This window comes from Pelmatolapia mariae, linkage group LG15, assembly GCF_036321145.2.
Source record: "Pelmatolapia mariae isolate MD_Pm_ZW linkage group LG15, Pm_UMD_F_2, whole genome shotgun sequence".
NCBI classification, from domain to species: domain Eukaryota; kingdom Metazoa; phylum Chordata; class Actinopteri; order Cichliformes; family Cichlidae; genus Pelmatolapia; species Pelmatolapia mariae.
In genome coordinates, this window is record NC_086240.1 from 587,969 (window position 1) to 614,681 (window position 26,713).

The 26,713-nt window shown below is 44.1% G+C and overlaps 1 protein-coding gene across 1 annotated transcript; it reads left to right on the forward strand.

The window, feature by feature from the left end:
* The first annotated feature begins 8,173 nt into the window (after positions 1–8,173).
* pnocb (prepronociceptin b) lies at positions 8,174–24,723 on the forward strand. Its single transcript, XM_063496306.1, has 2 exons — positions 8,174–8,353; positions 24,070–24,723. Exons 1-2 carry the CDS (start codon positions 8,216–8,218, stop codon positions 24,721–24,723), a joined length of 792 nt encoding a protein of 263 aa, XP_063352376.1. The 5' UTR covers positions 8,174–8,215.
* Positions 24,724–26,713: the final 1,990 nt, after the last annotated feature.

Here is a 26,713-nt window from a genome sequence, read left to right on the forward strand (position 1 = left end):
AAAAAGGGAGAAAGAGGGAAGCTGAGAGCGAGGGACCTCTGGGTTATCTATGCATTAGCAGACTCCATTGTGCTCTTCAGCTTTATGCAGACACCTAATGGATGAGATGGAGTGAGTCAGAGCTTTGTTAGACGAGCATGGAGCCTTTCTTCCACCCCGCTCACATTTGTGACACCGTGGATGCCCTCTCCACCTTTTATTAAAGCTGCTAATGCTAATTTATCCCATCGTTAGCTTTATTAATTCACTTCACTTTGCAACTTTGTACACAAACGTACAGGATGAATCCCTCTGTTCACTCGCTGGAAACACAAGAGGGTATTTTTTTCAGAGTCCGTATAAAAAGTATTAGCATACTGAGGATGGCTGTGTTTTCATGTGGATTTAATGAAAATGGAATGAGAATTAGCACATCCTAGTCTGAGGCAATGGTTCTCAGCCAGGAAAGGCTGGACTGCCCACTCCAGCTTGGGAATAGTTTCTGCTCCCAAGTGGAGGAGCTCCAGTATTTTTGGTTCTCCCTCAAAAGTCAGAAAGAGTAGAGCAGACAGACTGGCACAGTGTCTGTGTGGATGCTAAACGGGTTGATCTACGCTCCTACCCCCCACCCCATCCCTGCAATGGTGTCGTACATCAGCACGATGGCGTCGGTCCAGAATCAACACTGCACCTGACCAAAGAGTTAGCTAAGGCTATTTAAGGCACGCCAGCACGTGTACTATAATGTGAATAACAGCAAATGTAAATTGTTAACATGGTTATTATACTGAATAAATTATAAGGAAAACATCTGAAATAGTGCATGTCCAAAGACATGCACTTTGTGGGGATAGGTTAATTGATCAATCTAAATTGCCCATGGGTGTGAATGTGAGCGCGAATGGTTGTCTGTCCCTGTGTGTTAGCCCTGCGACAGACTGGTGACCTGTCCAGAGTGTACCCGTCCTCTCGCCCTATGACAGCTGGGATAGGCTCCAGCGCCCCCCGCGACCCTGAAAAGGATAAGCGGAAGCGAATAGATGGATGGATGGATGGATGGATGGATGGATGGATGGGTTGATGGATGGATGGATGGATGGATGGATGGATGGATGGATGGATAGATGGATGGATGGATGGATGGATGGGTTGATGGATGGATGGATAGATGGATGGGTTGATGGATGGATGGATTGATGGATGGATTGATGGATGGATGGATGGATGGATGGATGGATGGATGGATGGATAGATGGATGGATTGATGGATGGATGGGTTGATGGATGGATGGATTGATGGATGGATGGGTTGATGGATGGATGGATAGATGGATGGATTGATGGATGGATTGATGGATGGATGGATGGATGGATGGATGGGTTGATGGATGGATGGATGGATGGGTTGATGGATGGATGGATGGATAGATGGATGGATAGATGGATGGATTGATGGATGGATGGGTTGATGGATGGATGGATGGATGGATGGATGGATTGATGGATGGATGGATGGATGGATGGGTTGATGGATGGATGGATTGATGGACGGATGGATTGATGGATGGATTGATGGGTTGATGGATGGATGGATAGATGGATGGATAGATGGATGGATAGATGGATGGATTGATGGATGGATGGGTTGATGGATGGATGGATGGATGGATGGATGGATTGATGGATGGATGGATGGATGGATGGATGGATTGATGGATGGATTGATGGATGGATGGGTTGATGGATGGATGGATGGATGGATGGATGGATTGATGGATGGATGGATGGATGGATGGGTTGATGGATGGATGGATTGATGGACGGATGGATAGATGGATGGATTGATGGATGGATGGGTTGATGGATGGATGGATTGATGGATGGATGGATGGGTTGATGGATGGATGGATGGATTGATGGATGGATTGATGGATGGATGGATGGATGGGTTGATGGATGGATGGATGGATGGATGGATGGGTTGATGGATGGATGGATGGATGGATGGATGGATGGATGGGTTGATGGATGGATGGATTGATGGATGGATGGATAGATGGATGGATAGATGGATGGATTGATGGATGGATGGGTTGATGGATGGATGGATGGATTGATGGATGGATGGGTTGATGGATGGATGGATGGATTGATGGATGGATTGATGGATGGGTTGATGGATGGATGGATTGATGGATGGATGGATAGATGGATGGATAGATGGATGGATTGATGGATGGATGGGTTGATGGATGGATGGATGGATTGATGGATGGATGGGTTGATGGATGGATGGATGGATTGATGGATGGATGGGTTGATGGATGGATGGATGGATTGATGGATGGATGGGTTGATGGATGGATGGATGGATTGATGGATGGATTGATGGATGGATGGATGGATGGATGGGTTGATGGATGGATGGATGGATGGATGGATGGGTTGATGGATGGATGGATGGATGGATGGATGGATGGGTTGATGGATGGATGGATGGATGGATGGATGGGTTGATGGATGGATGGATTGATGGATGGATGGATAGATGGATGGATAGATGGATGGATTGATGGATGGATGGGTTGATGGATGGATGGATGGATGGATGGAACACCTGAAATACTTTGCACGTGTTCTGGTGCATTCACACATAGCCAGTCTGACCGGATTCTCACAAAGTTCATGCATAAAATGGCTCTTAACTTGGAAAATAGTGTTGTCCATCCTTGTTGATGAAGTCTATGAATAAATAAAACTAAAGTCCTGTCACTTCTTTTTTTTCTTTATGTAAAACTAAATACACCTTTATGAGCTGTTTTTGAAGTAATACATTTCATAACAGCCTAAAATAAAAAAAGATCTGGGCTGAAACAACATTGAAAGGCACTTGTCTGCTCTTTGAAACAATTTGATTACCTTCCTTTAACAAAAAAGTCAAAAACAGATCACTCACCTGTTTCTGACCTCCACGCTGCCCTTAATGATTTTCATTACGTTTCTTTAAGGACAGTAAACTGGTGGAAAAATTACCGCAGATGTTTCTGCTTGTTCATTTTCAGCTCTGACAAGAAATGTACTCAGATAACAAAAGCAAATGCATGAGAGCGGTGGCCCTTTATGAGTGTTCTGATTGCTTCTTCTCTGATTCAAAGGGAAAAACATTTCTCTTGAGAACACGTAAGACTTTCAGGGTCTTAGTTAACTCTAATGGAAGCTCAGGACAATATATGTTTTGGAAAGAACTGGGTAAAAGCATTCATTTCAGCGAGATGGGAAGAATCATCTGAAAAGTACAGGGACGTCAGGCCCCTTCGTTAAAGCCCATTTTCTTTTTGCTTTCATGTCAGCGTTCGTTAAGAATGCCAAGGTTTTTTATATTTACGCACGATGAAGCCCTGTTTTCGAATACGACTCTCCCCGGCTCCAGTGGTGTTGGGAAAAGGCTGTGTAGGGGCCTACCCTCCCAGTCAGCACTGTGCATATCCTCCCCCTGCACTCCGTTAACTGCCTTCTCTGGAAATGATATGAAATGTTGAGGATAACTAAAATAGTATTCAGAATTATAGGTGGCTAAACTGGATGACGGAGAAGCGAATCATTACAGGAGATCGGGCAGAGAAAGGAGGGTGTTGGTCCGTGGCTCAAAGTGTCACACAAATTGAATTTGATGTGATTGAGATGTGGATAAGCTGTGACTCCTGTGGCTCTTGGGCACAGTGGCAGGTCCACACACACCGGGGAATGCTTTAATGTCGACTGCTGCAGATTAATTCATGGTGTCTTTTTAGGCGGTCCACAGCTGTCCCACAGAAATGCAAACATCATGTTTCCAGTAGCCATTTTAGTGGTTTAAAGGTGTTTTATTTTTGTGAGGTTCAATGTCAGGAAGTTCACAAAACAGTCAAGCACTAAAGGTTTTTATGTTTTTTTGTGGGATTAAAGCTTATCCTGCAGGGATCGCAAATGCCTGCACAAAATGAAATTACAATCTAGCTAATAGATGTCATATATTCTACCTGCTTATCTGGGTCCAGGTCCCCTTACAGGGCCACCTCCTACAGCTGACTCCTTTCAGTGGGGAGGGATGGCAGCTCTACCCTTCGCAAATGTTCTCGCTCACTTTGCTCATCACTTGATTTAAATGCTTTCAGCCTTCATCAGTTAAATTAAGATCCTCTACCCGTCACCGATCTTCGGTGAGCAGAGCTCCGTTAATAAGTAAATCCTGTATTAAATTTGCAGTACTAATATTACTATTATTACAGGCTCGATCCTGAATGGTAATCTTCATTTGGACGCATAGTTGTTTGGTGATGTATTAACGTACGTTGTGATCTTAAGACAAAATGTATTGGTATTTAATATCGTGGCGAATCACAACAACAGTTCTCTCAAAGCCGTTTAACACATTGCTGCGTAGGCTTGTGTGCAAACGAGAGGGCGGTCACACATCTGAACTCACTGCTTAACTCTGTGTGCATTTCCACATGGCTGCACCGGATCTGCATTTGCTGAAATATTAACTCATTTTAGGCCAAAATGGAGACACACAAATCGCATATGCATGAGCTCCCACCAGAAGCAAACGATATGAAAGTGACCACGGTACGGGAATGATACCATAAAAAACACTACACTTTGAAGCATATACAACGTGTGTGTACTCCACCTAAAACCTGTTTAGAGAAGCAAATAACGGCGCTGGACTTTTTGTTAATGAGACGAATTACAGGGCATTAAGGGGTGTGCGAAGGGAGGGAAGAGGTGTCCAGGTGATGCAGGAAACACCGACGGCAATCACGTCTGTGACAGGCCGATCCCTGCAAATCTTTACAACCAGCTCACTGTTACATCTGCTACACAAATCTCGAGACCGCCCGGTCCATTAACTGTTAATATCCACAAAGGAATAGCCTTCATTCAAAATGGCCAAAGCAGCAAGGAGTGGTGGTAATTCATCCCCATCAGAGCTTTTAGGAAGCCTCTTCACCAACAAGCAGGCGCAGGAAAACCCCCCCAAAAAATCTTGAAAATTTGTTCAAACTCTAGAGAAATACTGATCTCAAATATTTCTGTACGACTTTAAATCAAACCAAGTCAGCGTGTGGGGAAGAAAACATCTTTGTCATAGTTCAAAAATTCGTTTGGCGCGCCCGTTCGCGAACACGTGGGTTATTGCACGGCCCGAGCGGCGCAGCGGCGTTCGTTACATCAACTTTTCAGAACCCCTCATGTGAAGGAAGCTCAAATATTTTCTGTTTAGGCTGTAAATGTGTTTGTGTTTGTCAATGAGTCGAAGTGCGGCTCTGACTGCAAACAGCTTCTTCACAAAATGTATTTTCAAGGCTTTTTGAGTCAGTTTGAAACGTCCTGACTTAAACGAGTGACCCCGCAGCGTCGGGCGCTCAAATGAAACCTTATGTAACACTGTCCTGACACGGTGCAAACACTGGGACTGCTCTACATAGATTGCATATCTGCATGTAACGCTGTGCTGCTCGACCTCAGAGATATTCAGGTCTCAGCTAAAAATTATAATAATGTTTTTAAATGAGCCTTTGAATGTGTGGAGGCCGACGAAAGGAGGTCCATTATCTAGTTACCAAACATTTCACTAAAACTATTATTAACGATGTGAACAAAAACCCTTTTAACAGTACGTTCACATGAACACGCTGTTTGAATATAATTAATGTGTGAAAGGTGGATCTTTGTGATTCTGACGCCTGTCGAAGGCCGACACCATCACATTTTCCTGGTTTACTCGTTTGTTCGACTTACTTGGCGAGAGCTGCTTACAGGAGAATCTAACTATCTGAAATAGGCTCAGTCAGCAGGCGACCAAATGATCTTTGCAAAGCAAACAAACAGCTCCCCTAATGATTTCCCATAAAACCATTTCTACTTGTGTAAATGGGCTGGAGTCACACATGACTTGTTTCATATGCTGCTGACTACGAGAGGTAATGTAACAAAGTGGAAACGCTAATATTGTCCTCCGACTCCTACAAAGCTGGTACGCTGTTTAAAATGTAAATAACAAGAGAAAGTGGTGATTCCCATACTTTATTCACACGAGAACACAGAAAACATATCTAACGGGAAAAAATCGATCATTTTAAGAAAAATATTGGCTCATTTTGTTGATGGCACCAACGCGTCTGAACAAAGTTGGTAGAGTTTTCCTCTTCTTTTAGTTTGTAAATGGGAACCGAGGAGACCCACCGGGGAGAGGAATATCGTCCCAGTCTTCTCTGACTCTGGCTGCTCTGCAGGTCTGCCCACCTTCCCCAAACTTCCATGACCCCCTAAGTAATCGTGCACGTGCAAACAGCTAGTCCAGACTTAAAGACTGAGACCAGCAGCGCATCTAATACCACGAGAAAACGGCTGAACGTCCTTAATATCCTCCTTCCCTTCTACTGATTCACATACATGACTGTGTGGCGTGTGGTTCGCAGTGATCTGTGCTCCCCTTCAGTTTTAAACACCTGTAAGATTTTTAGCTCTGCCAAGCAGGTTTTGTTTTTTGGTTGCATACATGTCCTTCGTAAACGTAATAGCGTGAGAGGTTTTGATTGAATCCTGGTAACATTTTGTCGAGGTGTAGAGTAACAATCCAAACTTTGCTCACATCTTTAAGACCTTTAAGGCCACGTCCACACTAATGCGCATCGTTTTGTCTCCGTTTTGGCCTCCCGTCCACACTGAGACACATTTTCCCCAAGGAAAAACGCAGCGTTTTGAAAACGCTCTCGAAAACAAATACGTTTCAAAACGGTGCTTTCACGTCGCAGTGTGGACAGCGAAAACACACAGTTTCTAAAACGATGACGCATGTTAGTCATGTGATGCAGTCATGTGACCAATTATTGACAGTCCTATTAAAGATTAATATCAGTCTGTACGTGCTCCAGAGAGCTTTTCCTCAAATTCTTTAACTCTCACTCGCTTTTGCAACTTTGTACTTTTGTGTTACTCGCAGCAACAACTCCACCTCATTGTTAGTCCATTTAAAAACTCGGTGCTTTTCCTCGACATTTCAACGACCCAGAAAGCGAATAAGCCGCAGACAGAAATGAGGCAGGCCGAATCTTCTTGCGTTTCACGCATGCGCAGTACTGGTACGTAAGTGTTTTCAGATGTTTCAATGTGGACGCACAACTCAGACAAAAACGCAGTTTTCAAATCTATCCGGGCCAGTGTGGACGTAGCCTGAGCTGACCTTAAAGATTTACTGGTGGGAAATCTGACAAATTTACAAACTGTGATTCTTACAAGTGTGGTGTGTATCGTCGATATATAGCAAGTACTTCATTATTAGTATTTCTTATTTGACCTCTGACCTCTCCCTTAAGGTCAACAGATTGAGCAGCTCCAGCAATAAAGCTGTTAATGTTTGAAAAACAGAGAACCTATTTCCTAAACTTTTATAGTTTGGCAAACATGAGCATGAGGGCCTTGGGTGCGTGGCTTTAAGCCTGCAGACAGAGTGTGGAATATTTCTATCGAGCAGCAGCAACTATGCTGCTCTGCACTGTTTTTCTCTTTGTTATTGCTGTTATTGGGTGATTCGGTGGTGCGTGGCAGAATAAATGGGGGTCAGACAGTTAGAGCCCACAGCAGATGCTGGGGTCTATCTCACCGGTTATTCTTCCTCAGCCTGCGCACGCGTCCTTTCACACATTTCTTCACTGCTAGCATATTTTTTGCCTCAACATTGACTCTAATGCCCATTTTATCATCGTCCAATCACTGTTGTGTGTGGATTTCTTGCTGCCACAGGAAATGACCTGTGTTGTAGTTTCAAGCTAATCTGTGGAGGCACATATCGGCTCTTACTAATCTCCAGCCTGCGGTGTATGATTTCGATCTGCGATCCAACCCTCCAGCCTGCACAGGATGATTCCTGTCCACTGGAAATTGCCCATTTTATCATTTATTGCCTCAGGTTGTGCTCTCTCTCTCTCCACCCACACTGTCCATTTCCTGTTATTTGATGAACACTCTCCCACCACCAACGCTTTGACTGACCGGCCAAATCCACCAAATTATCCCTGCGAGTTGGAATTCATGCAGTATTCCTGTTAGTCTGTCCGCTCTCTCTCCCTGCAGGCTGGACCCAGATCCCACAGGTTTTACCTCCCAGATCCTCCAGCTGCTGACTCCTTGTTTTGAACTCTTCTGTTTGCTGGGCTCCTCTTTGTCGCTGCCTGTCTGGGTGCGCTGAGCGATGAAGATCCCTCTGTGGTGCCTGGTGGTGCTGCTGGCATGTCTCTTCACCCCTGGACGCAGCGACTGTCAGGGGCAATGTATGGCCTGTGGACTGCTCCTGCAGCAACAGCAGCTGGAACAAACCTTCAACACCATGGTGAGCACATGTGTGTATCATTGTAATTCTGTGTGAATGCATGTCAACACCGCGGCGCATGTGTGCAGCTGCAACGAGCCATCAGCACCCTGATGGGGCCATGATTGTGATCCAGTGAGTTATTGATTAGAGTGTCTTTGTAACGCATCGTGTACCGTTTGATAGTCCTGTGTGTGCTTTGTTTGCTACGTAATGTAACTACTTACGTTGTGTTTTTGCGTTGTCTGGTTGTCATTGTGCATAAGCTTTCTCTGTGTGCTGTCAACCATTTACATTGTTGTGTTTTCACCTCAAAAACAGCAAGAAGAGTATAAAATATTTCTTTTTTCACAAGAATTAAGGTATGAAGCATATTTCAGTTAGTCACCAAAACATCCATCCAAAATATTATAGGGTTCTTCATGCAGAGCAGAATTGTGGTGGCAACAATAATTAAGAATAGTAGAAATCCAGATTTCATGTCACAAAGGGATCTACTAGAAGTGTGCGTTTGCAGAATTTTTACCAGCTCATGCAGAGTCTCGATGAATGACACCATGTTCCACTTTGTACAGTGCTGACACTGGAGCTGCTTCTGCTAATTACTTTATTACCTGCACAGGTGACAGGAAGAAACAAGCAGGCTGAAACTGCAGGAAAGGACGTACAGGGAGCAGGGCGGTTATGCAGTGGTTATCACTGTGACAGGGTTCTAGGTTGGAGCCTCATGTGGCTCGGTCATTTTTCTGTTGTCTCATTGCTCAGAATCAAACACAGGCATGTCAGATTAACTGGTGAAGTGTGGACGTGTGGCTCAGTGACTCCCCGTCTCTCTGTGTCAGCCCCTTTATGGACTGCTAGCCTGTCCCGAGTGTAACTGTTTGTGTTGTCTGGATAGATGAACATCAGGGGATAACTGAAGTTTCTGCAAATCATGATGTGGGGACATATCTGACAACCACCCAAGCTCATATTCACACTTACGACCAGTTTAGAACTGAAGATAAAGTATCTGAATTTCCAAACGCTCCTTCCAGTTCTCATCTATACATGTTCCCCCCCAGTTCTACAAGCTGTTCATTCTCATTTTTGTGCCCCACCCTCCCTCCCACTTTTATTTAGTACATGGTAGACTTGTAGTCAAGACCGCCTAAACCGAGACCAAGACAATACCAAGACCAGAGGGTATCGAGACCAAGACCGAGACCAAGTCGAGACGAAACATATTTATGTGTTTTTGCGATGCACTCGCACAGCCCTCCTCATCGCTGTCTACTGTCTCACTCACTCACTGAGAGGACAGACGCACGCTCCACCTGACTGTCACGTCTCTCACCCTCTCTGTTTTTCACATAATGATACTATGTGAAAAAAAATTAAGATAAATTAAGTGAGGAGCCGGCTCTCGCTCAATGGGAGTCGACTCTTCTGATTCACTACAAAGCACTCTCTAAGCACGGCTCTTGGAGCTGATGCTTTTGCACATGACACATTATTGAACGTTACGTTGTGTGTCATGGATACCGTTGACTCCAGAGGCGGAGCCAGACATTTTATACACCCGGGGCTTAGCCCTAAAGGGTAGTATGCATGTGGGATTGGGGGGGGGGGATAGGCTGTGTTTTGAGTTTTGTTCAAAAAAGAATGACTTCATATAGGAAAAAATATATGTCACATATGCAGGACACCTTAAACTAGTTTTTTAATTAAGCAGCAAGGCAGAACAAAGTCAGGGCTGTATCAAGACACGAGGACTAAACCCAAATTCAACCAGACCCAGAACTGATCCGGAATTAAAACAGGACTACAACAGTTCAAAATCAGGACTACTTAGGACTTAACCAAGACAGAACCAGAATCAGAACTAGATGATAGTAGCACTAAAAATCATCATAGACCTGCACTACACTTATTTTTTAATTCTACCAAAGTCCACTATTTAGATTCAGAAAAGTTTATATAATTATTTAGCCTTGTTGTGCAAACAAGCCTGCATAACTTAATAAATATAGAATTTGAAAAATAACAAACGGTATCTAAAAAGATACACTAGGTACTAGATACATGTTCTGATGAGTTTTGGCAAACAACCATGTGACTAACATGTGTCTCACCTGCTCTCTCTCCCTCTCTGTTCCTCTCTCTCCCTCTCTGTTCCTCTCTCTCCCTCTCTCTCCCTCTCTGCTCCTCTCTCTCCCTCTCGCTCCCTCTCTGCTCCTCTCTCTCCCTCTCTCTCCCTCTCTGCTCCTCTCTCTCCCTCTCTCTCCCTCTCTGTTCCTCTCTCTCCCTCTCTCTCCCTCTCTGCTCCTCTCTCTCCCTCTCTCTCCCTCTCTGCTCCTCTCTCTCCCTCTCTGTTCCTCTCTCTCTCTGTCCCTCTCTCTCCCTCTCTGTTCCTCTCTCTCCCTCTCTGTTCCTCTCTCTCTCTGTCCCTCTCTCTCCCTCTCTGTTCCTCTCTCTCCCTCTCTGTTCCTCTCTCTCCCTCTCTCTCCCTCTCTGCCCCTCTCTCTCCCTCTCTCTCCCTCTCTGTTCCTCTCTCTCCCTCTCTGTTCCTCTCTCTCCCTCTCTGTTCCTCTCTCTCTCTGTCCCTCTCTCTCCCTCTCTGTTCCTCTCTCTCCCTCTCTGCTCCTCTCTCTCCCTCTCTGTTCCTCTCTCTCTCTGTCCCTCTCTCTCCCTCTCTGTTCCTCTCTCTCCCTCTCTGTTCCTCTCTCTCCCTCTCTGCTCCTCTCTCTCCCTCTCTGCTCCTCTCTCTCCCTCTCTCTCCCTCTCTGCTCCTCTCTCTCTCCCTCTCTGCTCCTCTCTCTCCCTCTCTGCTCCTCTCTCTCTCCCTCTCTGCTCCTCTCTCTCCCTCTCTGCTCCTCTCTCTCCCTCTCTGTTCCTCTCTCTCCCTCTCTGCTCCTCTCTCTCCCTCTCTGCTCCTCTCTCTCTCCCTCTCTGTTCCTCTCTCTCCCTCTCTGTTCCTCTCTCTCCCTCTCTGCTCCTCTCTCTCTCCCTCTCTGTTCCTCTCTCTCCCTCTCTGTTCCTCTCTCTCCCTCTCTGCTCCTCTCTCTCTCCCTCTCTGCTCCTCTCTCTCCCTCTCTGTTCCTCTCTCTCCCTCTCTGCTCCTCTCTCTCTCCCTCTCTGCTCCTCTCTCTCCCTCTCTGTTCCTCTCTCTCCCTCTCTGTTCCTCTCTCTCCCTCTCTGCTCCTCTCTCTCTCCCTCTCTGCTCCTCTCTCTCCCTCTCTGTTCCTCTCTCTCCCTCTCTGCTCCTCTCTCTCCCTCTCTGTTCCTCTCTCTCCCTCTCTGTTCCTCTCTCTCCCTCTCTGCTCCTCTCTCTCCCTCTCTGCTCCTCTCTCTCCCTCTCTCTCCCTCTCTGCTCCTCTCTCTCTCCCTCTCTGCTCCTCTCTCTCCCTCTCTGCTCCTCTCTCTCTCCCTCTCTGCTCCTCTCTCTCCCTCTCTGCTCCTCTCTCTCCCTCTCTGCTCCTCTCTCTCCCTCTCTGTTCCTCTCTCTCCCTCTCTGCTCCTCTCTCTCTCCCTCTCTGCTCCTCTCTCTCCCTCTCTGTTCCTCTCTCTCCCTCTCTGTTCCTCTCTCTCCCTCTCTGCTCCTCTCTCTCTCCCTCTCTGCTCCTCTCTCTCCCTCTCTGCTCCTCTCTCTCTCCCTCTCTGCTCCTCTCTCTCCCTCTCTGTTCCTCTCTCTCCCTCTCTGCTCCTCTCTCTCTCCCTCTCTGCTCCTCTCTCTCCCTCTCTGTTCCTCTCTCTCCCTCTCTGTTCCTCTCTCTCCCTCTCTGCTCCTCTCTCTCCCTCTCTGCTCCTCTCTCTCCCTCTCTGTTCCTCTCTCTCCCTCTCTGCTCCTCTCTCTCTCCCTCTCTGCTCCTCTCTCTCCCTCTCTGTTCCTCTCTCTCCCTCTCTGCTCCTCTCTCTCTCCCTCTCTGTTCCTCTCTCTCCCTCTCTGTTCCTCTCTCTCCCTCTCTGCTCCTCTCTCTCTCCCTCTCTGCTCCTCTCTCGCCCTCTTTGTGCTGACAATCAAGCCAAACACCAACATCATCAAATATACAGTTGAAACCAGATATTTATAAACTCTTCAGATAAAAACACTTTTTAATTGTAACATCAAATCAGAGTAAATGTTTATTTTTTTAGATTGATAAATATAAAAACATATTTGTTAACTTTAAGAGTAAAGAGAGAAACTATCTGTATTTCTTAATTGCAAATGGCACCAAATTGTATTCAAAATTGAGCCACACTTATGGAGCTCCACAATTCATTTCCTGGTGTTTTGGTTGACATCTCTTGATGTTCCCATGTCACAGAAACAGGCTCTGTGTTTTGCCTTATATGCATCCACAAGTGTGCCACCAATTTACTCACATGGACTCAGCTTCTTCAGCTCAGAATGGAATCACCGGGAGTTTTCTTATTAATTAACAATAAACTTAGTGTATCTGTACTCCTAAATTTGATGAAAGTGATAAAAATAGACAGCTCCCTCTCTTTTTATTCTGACATTTAACTAATTCAAAAGATATTTCAATATTTATTTATCTAAAACAAAACAAGTTTACTCTAAATTGATGTTTAACAGTAAAAAAAAAAAGTTTTTATGTTTTTTCCCTAAAGTGTATGTAAATATCTGGTTTCAACTGTGAATATACTGCTGTGTATTGAAATTCCTCTTGTTTTGCATAGAAATATACTGAACAACATACAAAGCATAATATATAAAATAACATCTGCCAGAGTTTTGTCTTTGAAAGAAGCTCCTTATGTCCATTGTTGTGTTCATCAGTACATAACTGAAACTGGTTTAGAGTGCTTTGTTTAGCCGTGGATGGTAACAACTGAAAATATGAAATAAACACACATGTAAGCTAAGACTCTCTAAAGAAACAGCATTGTTGTTGTTCGGCTTTTCATTTCGCCATTTGTTGGTTCACTCGAAGAGCAAGTAACGTAATATGGGTCAAGTGATCAGTTTGACATCAATCTTTTGTGATACACCGTCATATTTACATTATTTGTACAGTACGAATGATTTGCTTTGGTACCTGCTTAAACTTAAGCTCTCCTCTGTCTGCCTGGCTGCGCTTCTCCTACAGCAAACTCGCAGGCAGCAGCTTCTCCTCCCTCGCTCACATGTGTAAGTGCAGTGCTCGGTCGCCTAGTGCCTGAGCTCGGATCATACCAAAATTACGGGGAATTTACGGCTGTGCGCTATGTGCTTCGAATATTGTGTGTAGTTTTTGTTGTATACAGTTGTCAGTCAGGCATCTAACTATGAAACAAACTACACTCCAAAAGACCCCGGGCTTCTGAAAAAATGGGGCTTAAGCTCAGTAAGACATCCCCCCCCCCGCACTCTGCCGATGGTTGTCTCCAAATCTCCCGAACACTATGGCCCTTTCTCAATTCTCAAGTATGCGAGTCCGTGCTCGCGTTCTCGGCGAGTCCGGACTTGCCGAGAACGCGAGCACGGACTCGCGATTTGTACAATTGGAACACCAGCGTACTTGATGATGTCACAGGTCCGGAGTTTTTACTGCCGTCCCCTCTTAATTTAACTGTGAGTAATATGTTATGAAGCGTAAGTTTAATCTCAGCCAAACCGGTTTACTCAGGAACAAATAAAACTTAAATAAACTAAAAATTGACATTTCGAAGTTACCTAAGAGACTTATATATCATGTTTAACCTGAGTAGCGAAAAGACCGCGGGGAGGGTGAAAACGATGTGCCGGGAGTCCGCTGTTCTCGCCGGCTCTAGTGATCCTCAACCTCGCGGTCTGCTATGGAGCTGGTGGGTAACAGACGTCTCCAAAAACGTCGGAGCACGTTTGGAAATATGTGATATCTTGATAAATCAAGCAGATATTTGAAGTTTACACAGCTACATTCTCGCTTGAAAATAACTTAAAAGTTTATTTTGTGACCCAGAAAGAGTAATATTTAAATGTTTTTAGCCGTGCTCGTCCGCCACTGCCGCGTTTGAGTTTTGGACGAAATGCATTCTGGGATATTTAGCTGTACCAAGTACACACAAGTCACCACCAATGTATGCGCGATAAAACGGGCGGAGCGAGAACACATCCGGGAATTTTTAATGTATTTGAGTGACACGGTTAGCACCCAGTTAGCTCCTAGCATTTCTCAACAGCTCTGCCTGCTTTTCGACTGCCCGGGACATTTAAAGAATGGATAATCCGTTTACAAACACATTCAAGCTTTTCTCCTCAACAGAGAGCGTCCCCCGATTGAACAACAGCGCCGTAAAATAAGAAGAATGGCGCCTAATTACAGACTTAATAATACTGACTTAGTAATGTGTCACCTGAAGATTCATCAGCCAGATTAAGTGTTTACTGACAATTGACAGTGACAGCGGACATCATCATCACTATTCCAACAATCCTCTCCACACAGACAAGCATAAACACACTCGACTATCACTAAATCAAATTTAACACGCATTTGTAATGACAGTAGTTCATTTTACAATATGGTTCATTCACTCGGTCAGCAGGTGGCGGTATCCTCGTAGCCTGGGGAGTAAACTGCCATTAAACGAAACAGAAGAAGAAGAAAACATCTGCACATGCGCGGTACGGATCGGGTAGACCCGATTTGTACGGTCCGACTTTGCACATGCGCAGTAACGATCAGGGAGCCCTGATCCGTAACTATCTTTTTATTTTTCGTTTTTGTCTACATTATATTGAAATGCTTCATTACTGCAAACAATTTAAGAGATACTTATTACTGTTAACATCTTAACAGATACTCTGACCCGTAACTATCGTAAAATGCTTCGACCGGAAGTACCTTTCGCACATGTGTGGTACCGATCGGGTTTCCGGTACGGATCAGGTAGTGACACGTACTTTGAATTGGAACAGTACTTGGTCTCCGACTGATGACGCATCACAAGTACGCACAAGTACGCATATTGAGACAGGCCCTATGTCGATCTGAAATAGCAGATCGAGACAGCGAGACCAAAACAAGACCGAGGGATCCGAGACCAAGACAAGACCAAGACCAAAGTCCGTCGAGACCAAGACAAGACCAAGACCAAAGTCCGTCGAGACCAAGACAAGACCAAGACCACGTAAAAGTGGTCTCGAGACCGGTCTCGAGACATCCAACTCTAGTACATGGGGCTCTGCCGGGCCGGGAGCAGGCGCCAGTCCCCTTCGAGGCCTTCCCCAAACCGCAGCTCAGTTCATACCTTCTTCTACTAAAACGCTGCCAAACCTAAAATGAGGATGTGAGCCCAGCGAGTGAATTACCAGTTAACCTAATGTGTATGTCTTTGTACGTTTGGAGGACCCAGAGGGAACCCATGCAGAAGAAAGGTCCCTGCTTCCCAGCACATTCAAACACATGACCACCGTGTTAGGCTACCCGGTGCTCAAACAACAGCCTTACAGCCAGCACGGCTAAAAAGCATAAAACTTTAGATTTCCACTTTAACAGTCTGACATTCTGGGGTAACTCTGGTTTCAGCCTAAGTTGACCCTTCCACCTTCCCTAACCACATGATAATTATTCATTATTAGCCTATTGTTCCCACAAAGCTTGCTTAATAAAAATGAAGAAATTAAAAAAGCAACAGGACAACCAGGACAATGTTATGAGCTCACACAGTTTACCTGGTCAGCTGATTTTTATTTACCTCTGCTATAGATAGATAGATAGATAGATAGATAGATAGATAGATAGATAGATAGATAGATAGATAGATAGATAGATAGATAGATAGACACACAGCACTCTTTATGCTGGAAGTGCTTATCATCTCCTGTGTGGACAGGTGTCAGTGCAGAGTGCCAATATTCTTTCTGTGCCAATGCACAAATGGCAATTAGTGTTATAATGGGGGGTTAGTGCCAAACAAAACATCTACACACACACACTTGGGTCATAAGAGCCAGACTTAGACTAACATAAAATCCTAAAACCTGAAAAAAATACTTTCTATTATTTTTCTCTCATAGCGTCGGGGTTAAAACTAAAGAAAGCCACGCAGGTGCACAGTGACAGTGATATGATGGAGACACTTTTATGCAGAAGGGATTAGTGTTGCTTCTCTGTGAGTACCTACAGCACTTGCGCAGTTCTTTGTGACCATCAGGAAATACCGGCCTCTATAGTGGGAGGATGTGATCGTTCTCCGAACTGAACCCAAAATTTCCACGCGGCACAGAATCTCATTCCAAGCAGTCTGAGAAAAATCAGTGGGTAAAAATAGTCGGTGGTTGTCCACGAATAGCTGTAGGACGGCTAATTTAGCTGATAATGATGCAGAGGAAAGACAGCTGGGACCTTTTTGGAAGTTGTAATAGACTGCCTCTCAGTATCATCAGCCTGGACCTACATCGCTGACTGACACATTTGATCAGCACCTCATTGTGTTTGCCGCCATCCCATTGAGCCACAGATGGAATCCACGGAGCAATTCCATTGTCTCCCACTCCAGACTGAGAGTGTGTGTGTGAGGCCGCCGCTGTTTGCTATAATGTCAGGACCCATTGATTTATTTGTGCACACACCTGCACGCCCGTGCACGTACCCACACACACAGATTCTACCACCACATTCATTACTTACTGTCATTTTTATAAATGCCAGCTTTTGTTTACATATGTGCTAATTACCTGTGATGTGGCTCTTAGTCACAGAGTTTCTTGCCTGCTCTCGTTTGTAGTTTAGCTGTGTGAAGGTGAGAGTGTAACCAGAGTTACTTTGTCTGTGTTTGTCATTAGCTGCCAGACTTTTGTCCAATTAAAATCATTACTCTGTCTCATTGCTCGACAGAAGTGTGGGCGTTGCTTCCCTTATGCGTATTTGCAAACAGCCACAGCTGGTTCCTGACGCACCTTTGATTGTTGCACAGAGATGTTATGAGGCCTGGGGGCCTCATGCTGAACACTGTAAAGATCTGCCACACTCCCTGTTAGAACTGGACCATTAGCTAAGTTAGCTACTGTATGCTATCAGCCTACGTTTAAGTGTTTTTACACAAAACAGTCAGAACAAGGTGAACAGCTCTGCTCTTGGTTCCAGCAGTGGTTTGTATGCTACACAGCACAGCTGTTCTGACTTTGCTGCACAGCATGTGGTGTCCCAGGTGGTTAGCTCTCCAGCCAAGCTGGGTCCAACGGCTTTACTGGTGGAAACCCAGTTTCGTCTTTGCAGCTCAAGAAACAAATTATCATCAATAGTGCTGTTTTTTCATACAGGAATATTACATTTCACTTAAGAATTTCTCACACACACATCTCTCTCTCTCTGTCCTTCAAGCTCGGGTCCTCTACCAGAGGCCTGAGAGCTTGAGGGTCCTGCAGTATCTTAGCTGTTCCCAGGACTGCGCTCTTCTGGACAGAGATCTCCGATGTTGCTCCCGGGATCTGCTGGAGCCACTGGCCTAGTTTAGGAGTCAGTGCACAGGAGTGCTCTGATCACCACTGGGACCACTGTTACCTTCACCCTATATATTATATTATATTATATTTTATTTATTACTGTTATTTTGTTTTCTAGAACTACCATAAATCACAAAATACTCAGAATTACAATACAATCACATGTAAAGAAAACCATACAGTAAAGAAAGGTGCAGGCTGTAACCTTCCCGTATTCCTCACATTTCCTTGCTGGAGAATCAGGATTTTTTTTTAATTGCAGTGAATTTCTCTGGGGCTGACAGATCATGTAGTCCTTCTCTTTCATCTGTTTTCTCTTTTTTTAGTATGTTACTGTTTTTCATATCAACTTTGATGATATGATATTGATATACTATTGATAGCGATAACCTTCGCTAATCGTCACCCTGATGGAAACGTTTTGGAAAGGTTTACATTTTCTGGTTTCCTCTTCGCACACGGTTGGTTCGATTTCTTCAGCGGGACTTTGTTGCCTGAACATCTTCCCCTTCCCTGAAGAACTGTATCTGTCCACTACATCACACAGCAGGCAAAGTGTGACTTCTTTGGCTCTCCGTCACGTACACCATTATCAGTCACTCCTCACAGGAACAACTCTTTTGATAAGATGTTTGCAGATGGCTTGTGAGCACAAGCTGGCTCATAACATGGCCTTTGGCCTTAAAGAAGGCATCAAGGTGGGCCTTAAACTCTGATCTGTCCACCCCAAGATTAGGTAGCAAAGTAGGAGCTTTTCTGCTGCTTCTCTGATCAGTTCAAAGAAGTTAGTACATCAAAATCTCAACACTGTATTTAAGAGCCAGCCCTGACCCACCTCCTCTGTGAGAATTAAGCCTTTGAAGCGAGCTCCTCTTGGAGAATTTTCTCAACCGTTTTATCCTCTTGTCCTCACGAATATATAAATCGTGGATTGTGTGCATGCACGCATTTCCTCTCGCTCATAAACTCCTTTAGATTGCTCCATTGATCCGCTGCGGAGAATCCCCTGGTGCGCTCATTTCATTTACGATGGATAATTAATTTCTGTTGATAGATTCACAGCAGAACTCCCTCTTCTCTCCTTCCTTTGATGTGAGCAGGTTTCTGATAACAATGGAATTTATCTCGTTTGAGCGAGATTTGACGAGTAAATGGGATTTGCTTCTTACCTCAAACTGAAATCAGCAAGCTTGGGAGTTTGGGAAAGGGTGAAAGAGAAGAATACTGTGACCTACTGTCAGCCATATATGGATGCAAAATATAGGTGATAAATGTATTTGGATTTACTAAACAAGAAAAGGCATTGTTGCATCAAAAAAGCTTTAAATGCACTTCAAATGTTCTCCATTGGTCCTTGAAGTCAGACTATCAAGCGTCACGACTATGACAGGAAAGTCATTAAGACGAGGTGGACATTCAGCGCTGACAAAGTTCGCTCTATACAGAAAAGTTCAATTCCAAATTTTTAGGAGCAGAAACATAACGTCTTGAAGCTGAAGAGTCATTCGGAAATAAATAGTTGTCAGCAAAAGACATAATTTACCTGCTGTCCTTCAAACAGCCTCACACTTTTCTCCAATTTTGTGCTGTCAATCATTTTGCAATAGTCGATGTCACATTTGTCAAATTATGGATGTGTCACATTCGCAGATAACTTTCATATATGCTGAACACAGCAGGAACGAGGCCCATTAACTTCTGTGACACCCAAGTCATCAAGGTTAAAAGGAGGCTAGTTCAGCTGATGCCTAGTAGTGCACAAAAACTAATATAGTAATGCCATAAACTCATGGCCAGACAATTTTTTTGTGTTTGGCTGTTTGACTAGAAGAAAAGATATTTGATTAAAATGACTGGCTAGCTTTTACATTTTGTTTTCTTTTTGGCTATAAACTCAGTGCATATTTTCACAGCTTGGGGACTCAGGAAGCAGCCATTAGTCTCATTAGACTGCACTTTTTCATATGAGAAATAGTTGAATTCACTCGATGTAATATAAACAGTTCAGCTTCTAGTCAAAAAACCACAGATAATTATTACCTGACTCTCGTGTGTGGGCCACATCATTTTCTGTCTCATGAATCTAACTTTGAGCCACAAAAGGCAGCTTTTTTTCCCCATGAACATGTTCAGACCATTGACTGTATAAAAGATGGACGACGCGACCCCGCCTCCTCCCATTGTGCAAAAATGAAGCCAAAATATCCCGCTTGTGGAGGCTGCCATCTTGCAAATTTGGAGCCAGAGTCTGCGCAGTAGTGACTTGAGGTGGAGCGACTGTGTAACGCTCCCGCCCACACACCCGCTGGATGTGACCGTAAACACGCCCCCCTACACTTTTTACGTAGCCCGGCGGCTCGAGTTTTTTTGCTGGTTTACCGCGACTGACGACTAAATACAACCATGTCACTGTTATAAAAAAAAAGACACACAGCTTATCATCTTATAGTTTTAAAATCACTCTGTTGTTAATTCGTTTGCTAGATTAGCCGCTAGCATACGCACTGTGTTGGAGGCTTGTTGCTAGCTAGTTAACGATGCTACACACCTAATACTCTAATAGTCTGTGTTATTGAAGGATTCAGCACTTATGTTTTTTTTATCCATTTTTAGACAGCAATGAGATCATCTGCACACTCCACAGAGGCCCAGAGTTACTGTTAATATCAAAAATATAATGCTGTCCTTTGAGATTTTAACATAAGACTGTGAGTGTAATGGATCTAAAACTGTGTAAATCTTCAGAGCCATCTACAGCCTGGTAACATGGAAACTTTAAAAACATCAGCAGAAGGTTTCAGTAGTGTAGTCTAATTTGTTCTTTTCATTTAATAATAGAGTCCATATTACATCAACAGCTACATTCACCCTGGAGAGAAACTAGTGAGGGAGACCATCAGGACCAAGCTGGGTTTCTGGGTCCAGAGGTTTGGAGAAACTTCTTCCCTTTCTTTCATCACAGCTGTCCTGTGCCAGATGTTCTGTTGACCCACTGAGAGAGGCTTCATTTAAGAAACAACACGAACACTGAAGCTCATCGCATTGATCAAGCTGGACTCATGATCTTCACCAGCAGATCCCTCACAGGGAAATCTTCAGCACTCCTCTGTAGGTCCGATCCAGGAGATGGATAAACCCAGTATTTCATGAACACTGTGATGGAGACCTTTGGTTTGTGTAATGTTATAAATACTTGGATACTCCCCAGAGGCTCTGGACTTTTACATAAAAATATTATATTCAGTCCTGTAGAAAGTTATATATTTAAAAATATATGATCCTCTCTGGTTACTCTGGTATGAATAACTCTGAATAACTTTATGGTAAATAACACACTATCTGCAAAAAACTGTGAAAGAACTCCAGATGACAAGTTTGTAGTTCAACATACAAGTGATGACCTTTGACCTTCATCAGGTTTTATTTAATTGTGTTAGAGAAAATCTCATATGCTCTTCATGCAGCTGAGTACATCAAGTGTTTAAAACTGAAGCTGTGCAGGTCTGAGATCAGCAGCTTTGTGAAACACCAAACTGAGGTCCTGTTAATGCTGATATATAGTGACACAGTTACATGAGTGATTAATCCTTTTTTGTCTTTAACTTTATCAATAAAGCTGCAGCTTTCACTACAGCACATGTGGTACTTTAACCTTTGTATTGTTTTCATCAGTTCATTTTGCAGTTAACATGTGAACATGTTGGATGATCTGTCTGCTGTCACTGGGTGGGGCTGAGGTCTGAATCTGAGGGCAGCTCCTGTAATCACAAAGAGAACAGAACCATCAAACTCAGATATAAATTTTATCCCTCAAAATTGAAATAAAGCTGATTCTTCTGTCCTCACACTGATTAATGAGGAGTTACTGAAGTACAAGCTTTTAAAAAAGATGTTATTGTCTTTACAGATGTGGCAAGAGACTGAAAACATGCTGTTGTTTGCACATATTTAATACTCAGCTCTGCACAGGAGCTGCAGCAGGGTGCAGCCTGTTGTTTTTACAGTATAACACTTGTAATAAAAGTACAGTAACAGTAATTAGTGACTGAGCAGCCCGGGGCGTTTCTCTTGATTTCTTTAGTAAATTTCTTTAGTAAATTCATTCACCTGCACAGATTAGCTAAACGAACCCTGACAGCCGAGTGCTCATTTTAGCTAGCTAGGTCTCAGGACCTAGCTAAGGACGGTAGTTACGGATTAGCTTACAAACACGTTTAACTTACCTAAAAAGTGCAGCGGGGCCTCGGGTCCTTCTGTCGGGTAGTCCAGTTTACTGAAGAACACCTCAGGCTGTCAGGTTAAAACACTCGGCCGTGTTTTCGTAGCGTAAACGCTGGTCCTCCTCTCAGAGCCTACGCTCTATCTGCTATTCCCGAACAGAGATACGCAAGTTTCTCCGTGACTGCAGCTGTCAGTCAAAGCTGCTATGATGACGTTTCACCCCAATTTAACTTCACCGTGGTAGGAATTAGAATCAAACTTATGGGAAAGGAGACCCCTTGGACATCAATCAGCATGATGAGAACTATTGATAACAAAAGAAAGAATCTTTGAAAAAAAATTATCTAAGGAGAATTAATTTATTTTAGTCTGACCCCAGTCCCATCCGCTAACATGGAGGAGGCGGGGTTTATGACCTATACTGCAGCCAGACACCAGGGGGCGATAGAGACGTTTTGGCTTCATTTTTGGGGAGCTGTCGCGTCGTCCATGTTTTCTACAGTTGATGGTTCATACATGTACCGTGTGTCATATTCAAAGGCAGCATAATGGATGGATGTAGCCACTCCTCATTTTGAAGCTTCAGCATTAGTGTTTTAGGCAGCGCAGGGTTTGTCTTTTAGAGCCAGAAGTGACCTTAAAATGTTTGGAGAGTTGATTCATCAGCTAACGTTAGTTAGCTTGGCTAGCTAGCTGAATTAATAAAATGCACAGAGAAACATGCTTGCTAATTAGTGCTAAGTAACAGACTGTACCTCAGCAAACCATTGTTTTAGTTCGATATGCTGTTAGAAATGCTCCAAAAGGAACCAAAGCAAAGAGAGACAGTGAAGAGCTCTGGTGTAATGACTGTGGTGGACGAGGACTGGAAAACATTAGCGGCCTCCAGCTGCCTATGTTAAGCTAACGTAGCTTCAACAACTCTTCGTGGCTTCGCTCATCCAGTGTTTTCCTTCTGGAGCTCTATTTTTACGCTTCTTCTGCATTCCTCAGCCATCCTCTCAGTTTCCAAGATAAACAATTTTTTCTGGCTTTTCTCCCTCGTTAGGCTCCAGCTTCACATAAAACTCACTAAGCCTTTTCCTTTGCCACCTCTGTCTTTGTCGTACGTCTAGCCTCAGAGGACTATCCCACTTCTTTGCTTACCTCTTCCTTTGAATTCTTCCCTGCACTTCCTCAGTCAACCACCAGGTTCACCTCCCCTTCTTGTCCAGAATCATGCTGCAGGCTGCCATCCAATGCACCCCAGCTACCCCACCCCTGACACCACCTTGCAGTTTATCTCTTTCAGACTGCACCTTTGTGCGCCTTCCTCTCTTATTCAAAACCATCTTCTTCTTAAAATATGTGGTAACCACAGCCATTTACATCCTTTTTGCAAAAGCTGTCCTTCTGCATTTCTCTAAAGAAGTACAAAGCCCACCGTCTCACCCCAGGAAACACTTCATCGCGCTAACCTTACAATCCTTCTTTGTAGGATTCTTTGCCCATAACTTTAAGCTTTAATAAATATAATGATCCAAATTACCACTACTCCTAACAACTAGCAACTATAACAGCAGTGCTAGCTAAAACTCTTTAAATATCAGGTCAGAAATATCACACTGCTATGTTTGCTAAGCAGCGCTCGAATGTAGGAAATGCAACATGTGAGGAAGCAACCAGTAAGAGATCAATGGGAGTGTTCAAATGTTCCACCCTAACCCTAACACGCACATGTTCAGATAGACAGCCAGTTTATGTGTGTTAGACTTGAAATAAGAGCGTCTGCTCTCTGCTCCGTTATTTGTCCTTTTCATGATTTATGTTCTAAGGAAAGAAAATTTGTGATTGTAGAAAACGTAGATATTTCAGGCCTTGTCAGTACCGTTATGTTCAACCGTCATGTTGCTCTGGTGTGTGGACTAAACACCTGTAATTATTTGCCAGGGTCTTGAGCCCAATATTCTCAGCATCCTCACTGTCACCTTCTTTCTTAGGCCTGATTAGCGCTTGAATGACTGCAAGTAATTAGGGGACTTCAAAGTCTTTGGGATCTTTGTTGTGTTTTCATCAGTTAAACATCAAAAAGACCCCTTCGGATCGCCTCACCACCTCACTGTTTCTCTCCCCTCTGCAGGTGTGTTTGTTGGAATGCGAGGGTCGCATCTCCTCTTCGCTGACGTGGGAGGTATGCAAACGCGCTGTGAAGCTATCGCTCCATCCTACACTTTCTGAAGGAGGCGCTCTCTTCAAGAGAACGGGAGAGGAGCTGGAGCTGACCTCTCTCGACCTGAACTCTGACAGTGAACTGGTGCAGTCGACAGCTGCGGAGCGTTTCCAGGAGGGGGATCGGGATGAGACACCCTTCGAGCAGCGCAGCGTCCAGTATGACTCATCGCTGCTGGGATCCTCTGAGGAGGGGGAGGGCCTGCAGAGTCTGGATCTCAGTCTGACGGATGAAGAGCAGAAGCCCAGAGAGGAGAGGAACGTGGAAAGCGATGGCCAGCTAGAGGCCGATGAAGGTGAGAGTTCAGAGGGCATCGCCTTATCCAAACGCTTTGGCGGCTTTCAGAGGGGGCGCCACGCATATAGGAAGCTGCTGGGCTCATCGATGAGGCCGCTACAGAAGCGCTACGGCGGGTTCATAGGCGTCCGGAAATCTGCCCGCAAATGGAACAGTCAGAAACGGGTCAACCAGCTGCTGAGGCAGTACCTGGGCATGAGGAGCAACCGCAGCGGCAGATTCAACCCCATCCCCATGAGCCGCTTGTGGAGGCAACACAAACTGTAACGCGTTTCCGGGGCGCCGCCTCTGGTTACCTCAACCTGTCAACCATTTTTTTTTCACAGCAGCTCACTCCAGTTTGAACTGTGACGTCATCAGAAGAACAGACTCCGCCATCTTGCTGCGCCTCACTTTGTGTCTCCAAGTAACAAAGAATGTTTTGACCGTGATGTCCTTCCTATTAACCACATTTACATGCCATTCTGTGAAATAAAAGAATTCGAGAAGTGCAATTGAATATATTTTTGTGTGTCGGTATAATAAAAAGTGGCCAAATGAGACTGGAGAACTTGTTTAATTGAAGAGTTTGAAAATGACGTGGAAAGCACTTTGATGCATGTTTGGCTGGAACATGGAGTCAGCACTTTGTTTTCCTCTTTGGAATCACAGTCCCGCTTTGAAAAAGATATTCCTAGATTTAGGAATACTCGGCTCCTATACAGCTGCTAACTGCTCAGCTTCCCAGTTAGAGCAGACACAAGATCAGATGATTTTATATATCAGACGGTGAAACTGCTGAAGCACCAGCTATTAATTAATGATATAAAAATCTAATTTCCTGCTTAGGAAACCTAATTAAGTAAACACAATGAGATAAATTGGTTTTCTGGACTCTGGCTTTATTAACACTGACAGTAAAAAGTGTTTTTTCTATTGTAATCTGTTATTTCTGCAATAAGGTGGAAGTTTTTATTGCAAACTGTTCCCGTCATGAGTTTCTCTGAGAAATGAACATCAGGTTTGCGTCAGCTCTGCTGTCAGTGGAACAATACTGCCCTCAAGTGTCCGAGGAACAATCACGCTGGCCTTGGATGCTGGCTTTGGCTCGGATGTGGAAATATACGGATGAGCCCCTTTCCCAGGAGTTAGACTGAAAGCACAAATTAACATAAGACGGCGAGCTAACAGAATAAATTCATAAAACATTAAAAAACAAATAAATAGGAAACATTTTTGAGTAAAGAAGGACGATAGTGTCCAGTAATAATAATTAATAACAACGATAATTCTTTCCTTTTTGGTTTCACTTGTGAGAATCAAGTCTGAGAATAGAAGATGAGATATTCTGTATATTTTGATTTGAGGCAAATTTGAGATGAGCTACATGAAAGTTCTTCGTCTTGGGAGTCTGTGCATCACATCCTCCAGTTATGAAGAATCGCTCAAATTGGTACAATCAGTTTTTCAACAATAACTAGGAGCGCACAGGGAGCTCTAAGAAGACACGGTAAAGACGGAGGATTAGAACTGTGGTTTATGGCTCTGTTAAAGTCACTGTAACCAAGTATGTTGGCATCTGAGCTGTAATTATGAACAAATATCAGTAATATCGAGGAGTAGTTTCTCATTTTTAAAAGAGACTCCTAATAAATTCTCCCTCTTTTATGGCTTAAACCTGGATTTCAAATGTTAACCCAGCTCACCCACTAACAATTCCAGCTTTCCAAAACTATCCTTTAATTGTGAAAATGAGGCAGCAGACCTCAGGAGTAAAGCAAACAAAGAAACAAGAGTCCTCCTCCTGCTTTCAAACACTTCTCCACCCGGAGGCTTTTTCCTCCTCACGGCCGTTTAAAGCGCAGGAGGATGAAAACTGCCAGGGATCATTGGGCATCTACTGCACGGTGAGACAGGAGCGGGGGTCCAAGGAAATGACTCATGGCATCCACTTAATGCAGAGAAGGATGAACTGTGCACGTCAGCTGTTTGGGAGAAAGTGTTTGTTGTTTCAGTCGTGATTTTGCATATTCATAGATTTTCCCGACGGTGCTGATCGTTTCTGCAGTGTGTGGCTGATTGCAGAGAAGATGCAGGTGTGCACGTGCATGTGTGTTTCTCAAAGAAAGAAATGGGAATTTGTGAACACGTGTACATGTCAGTACATTTTTACCATCACACCGTTGTTCTGAGTCTTGTATGGTGGCAAAACCAATAAAATGTTTGCTATTTCCTTCGTGGACTGTCGTACAGAACAACAAGAACTACAGAAAGCAGC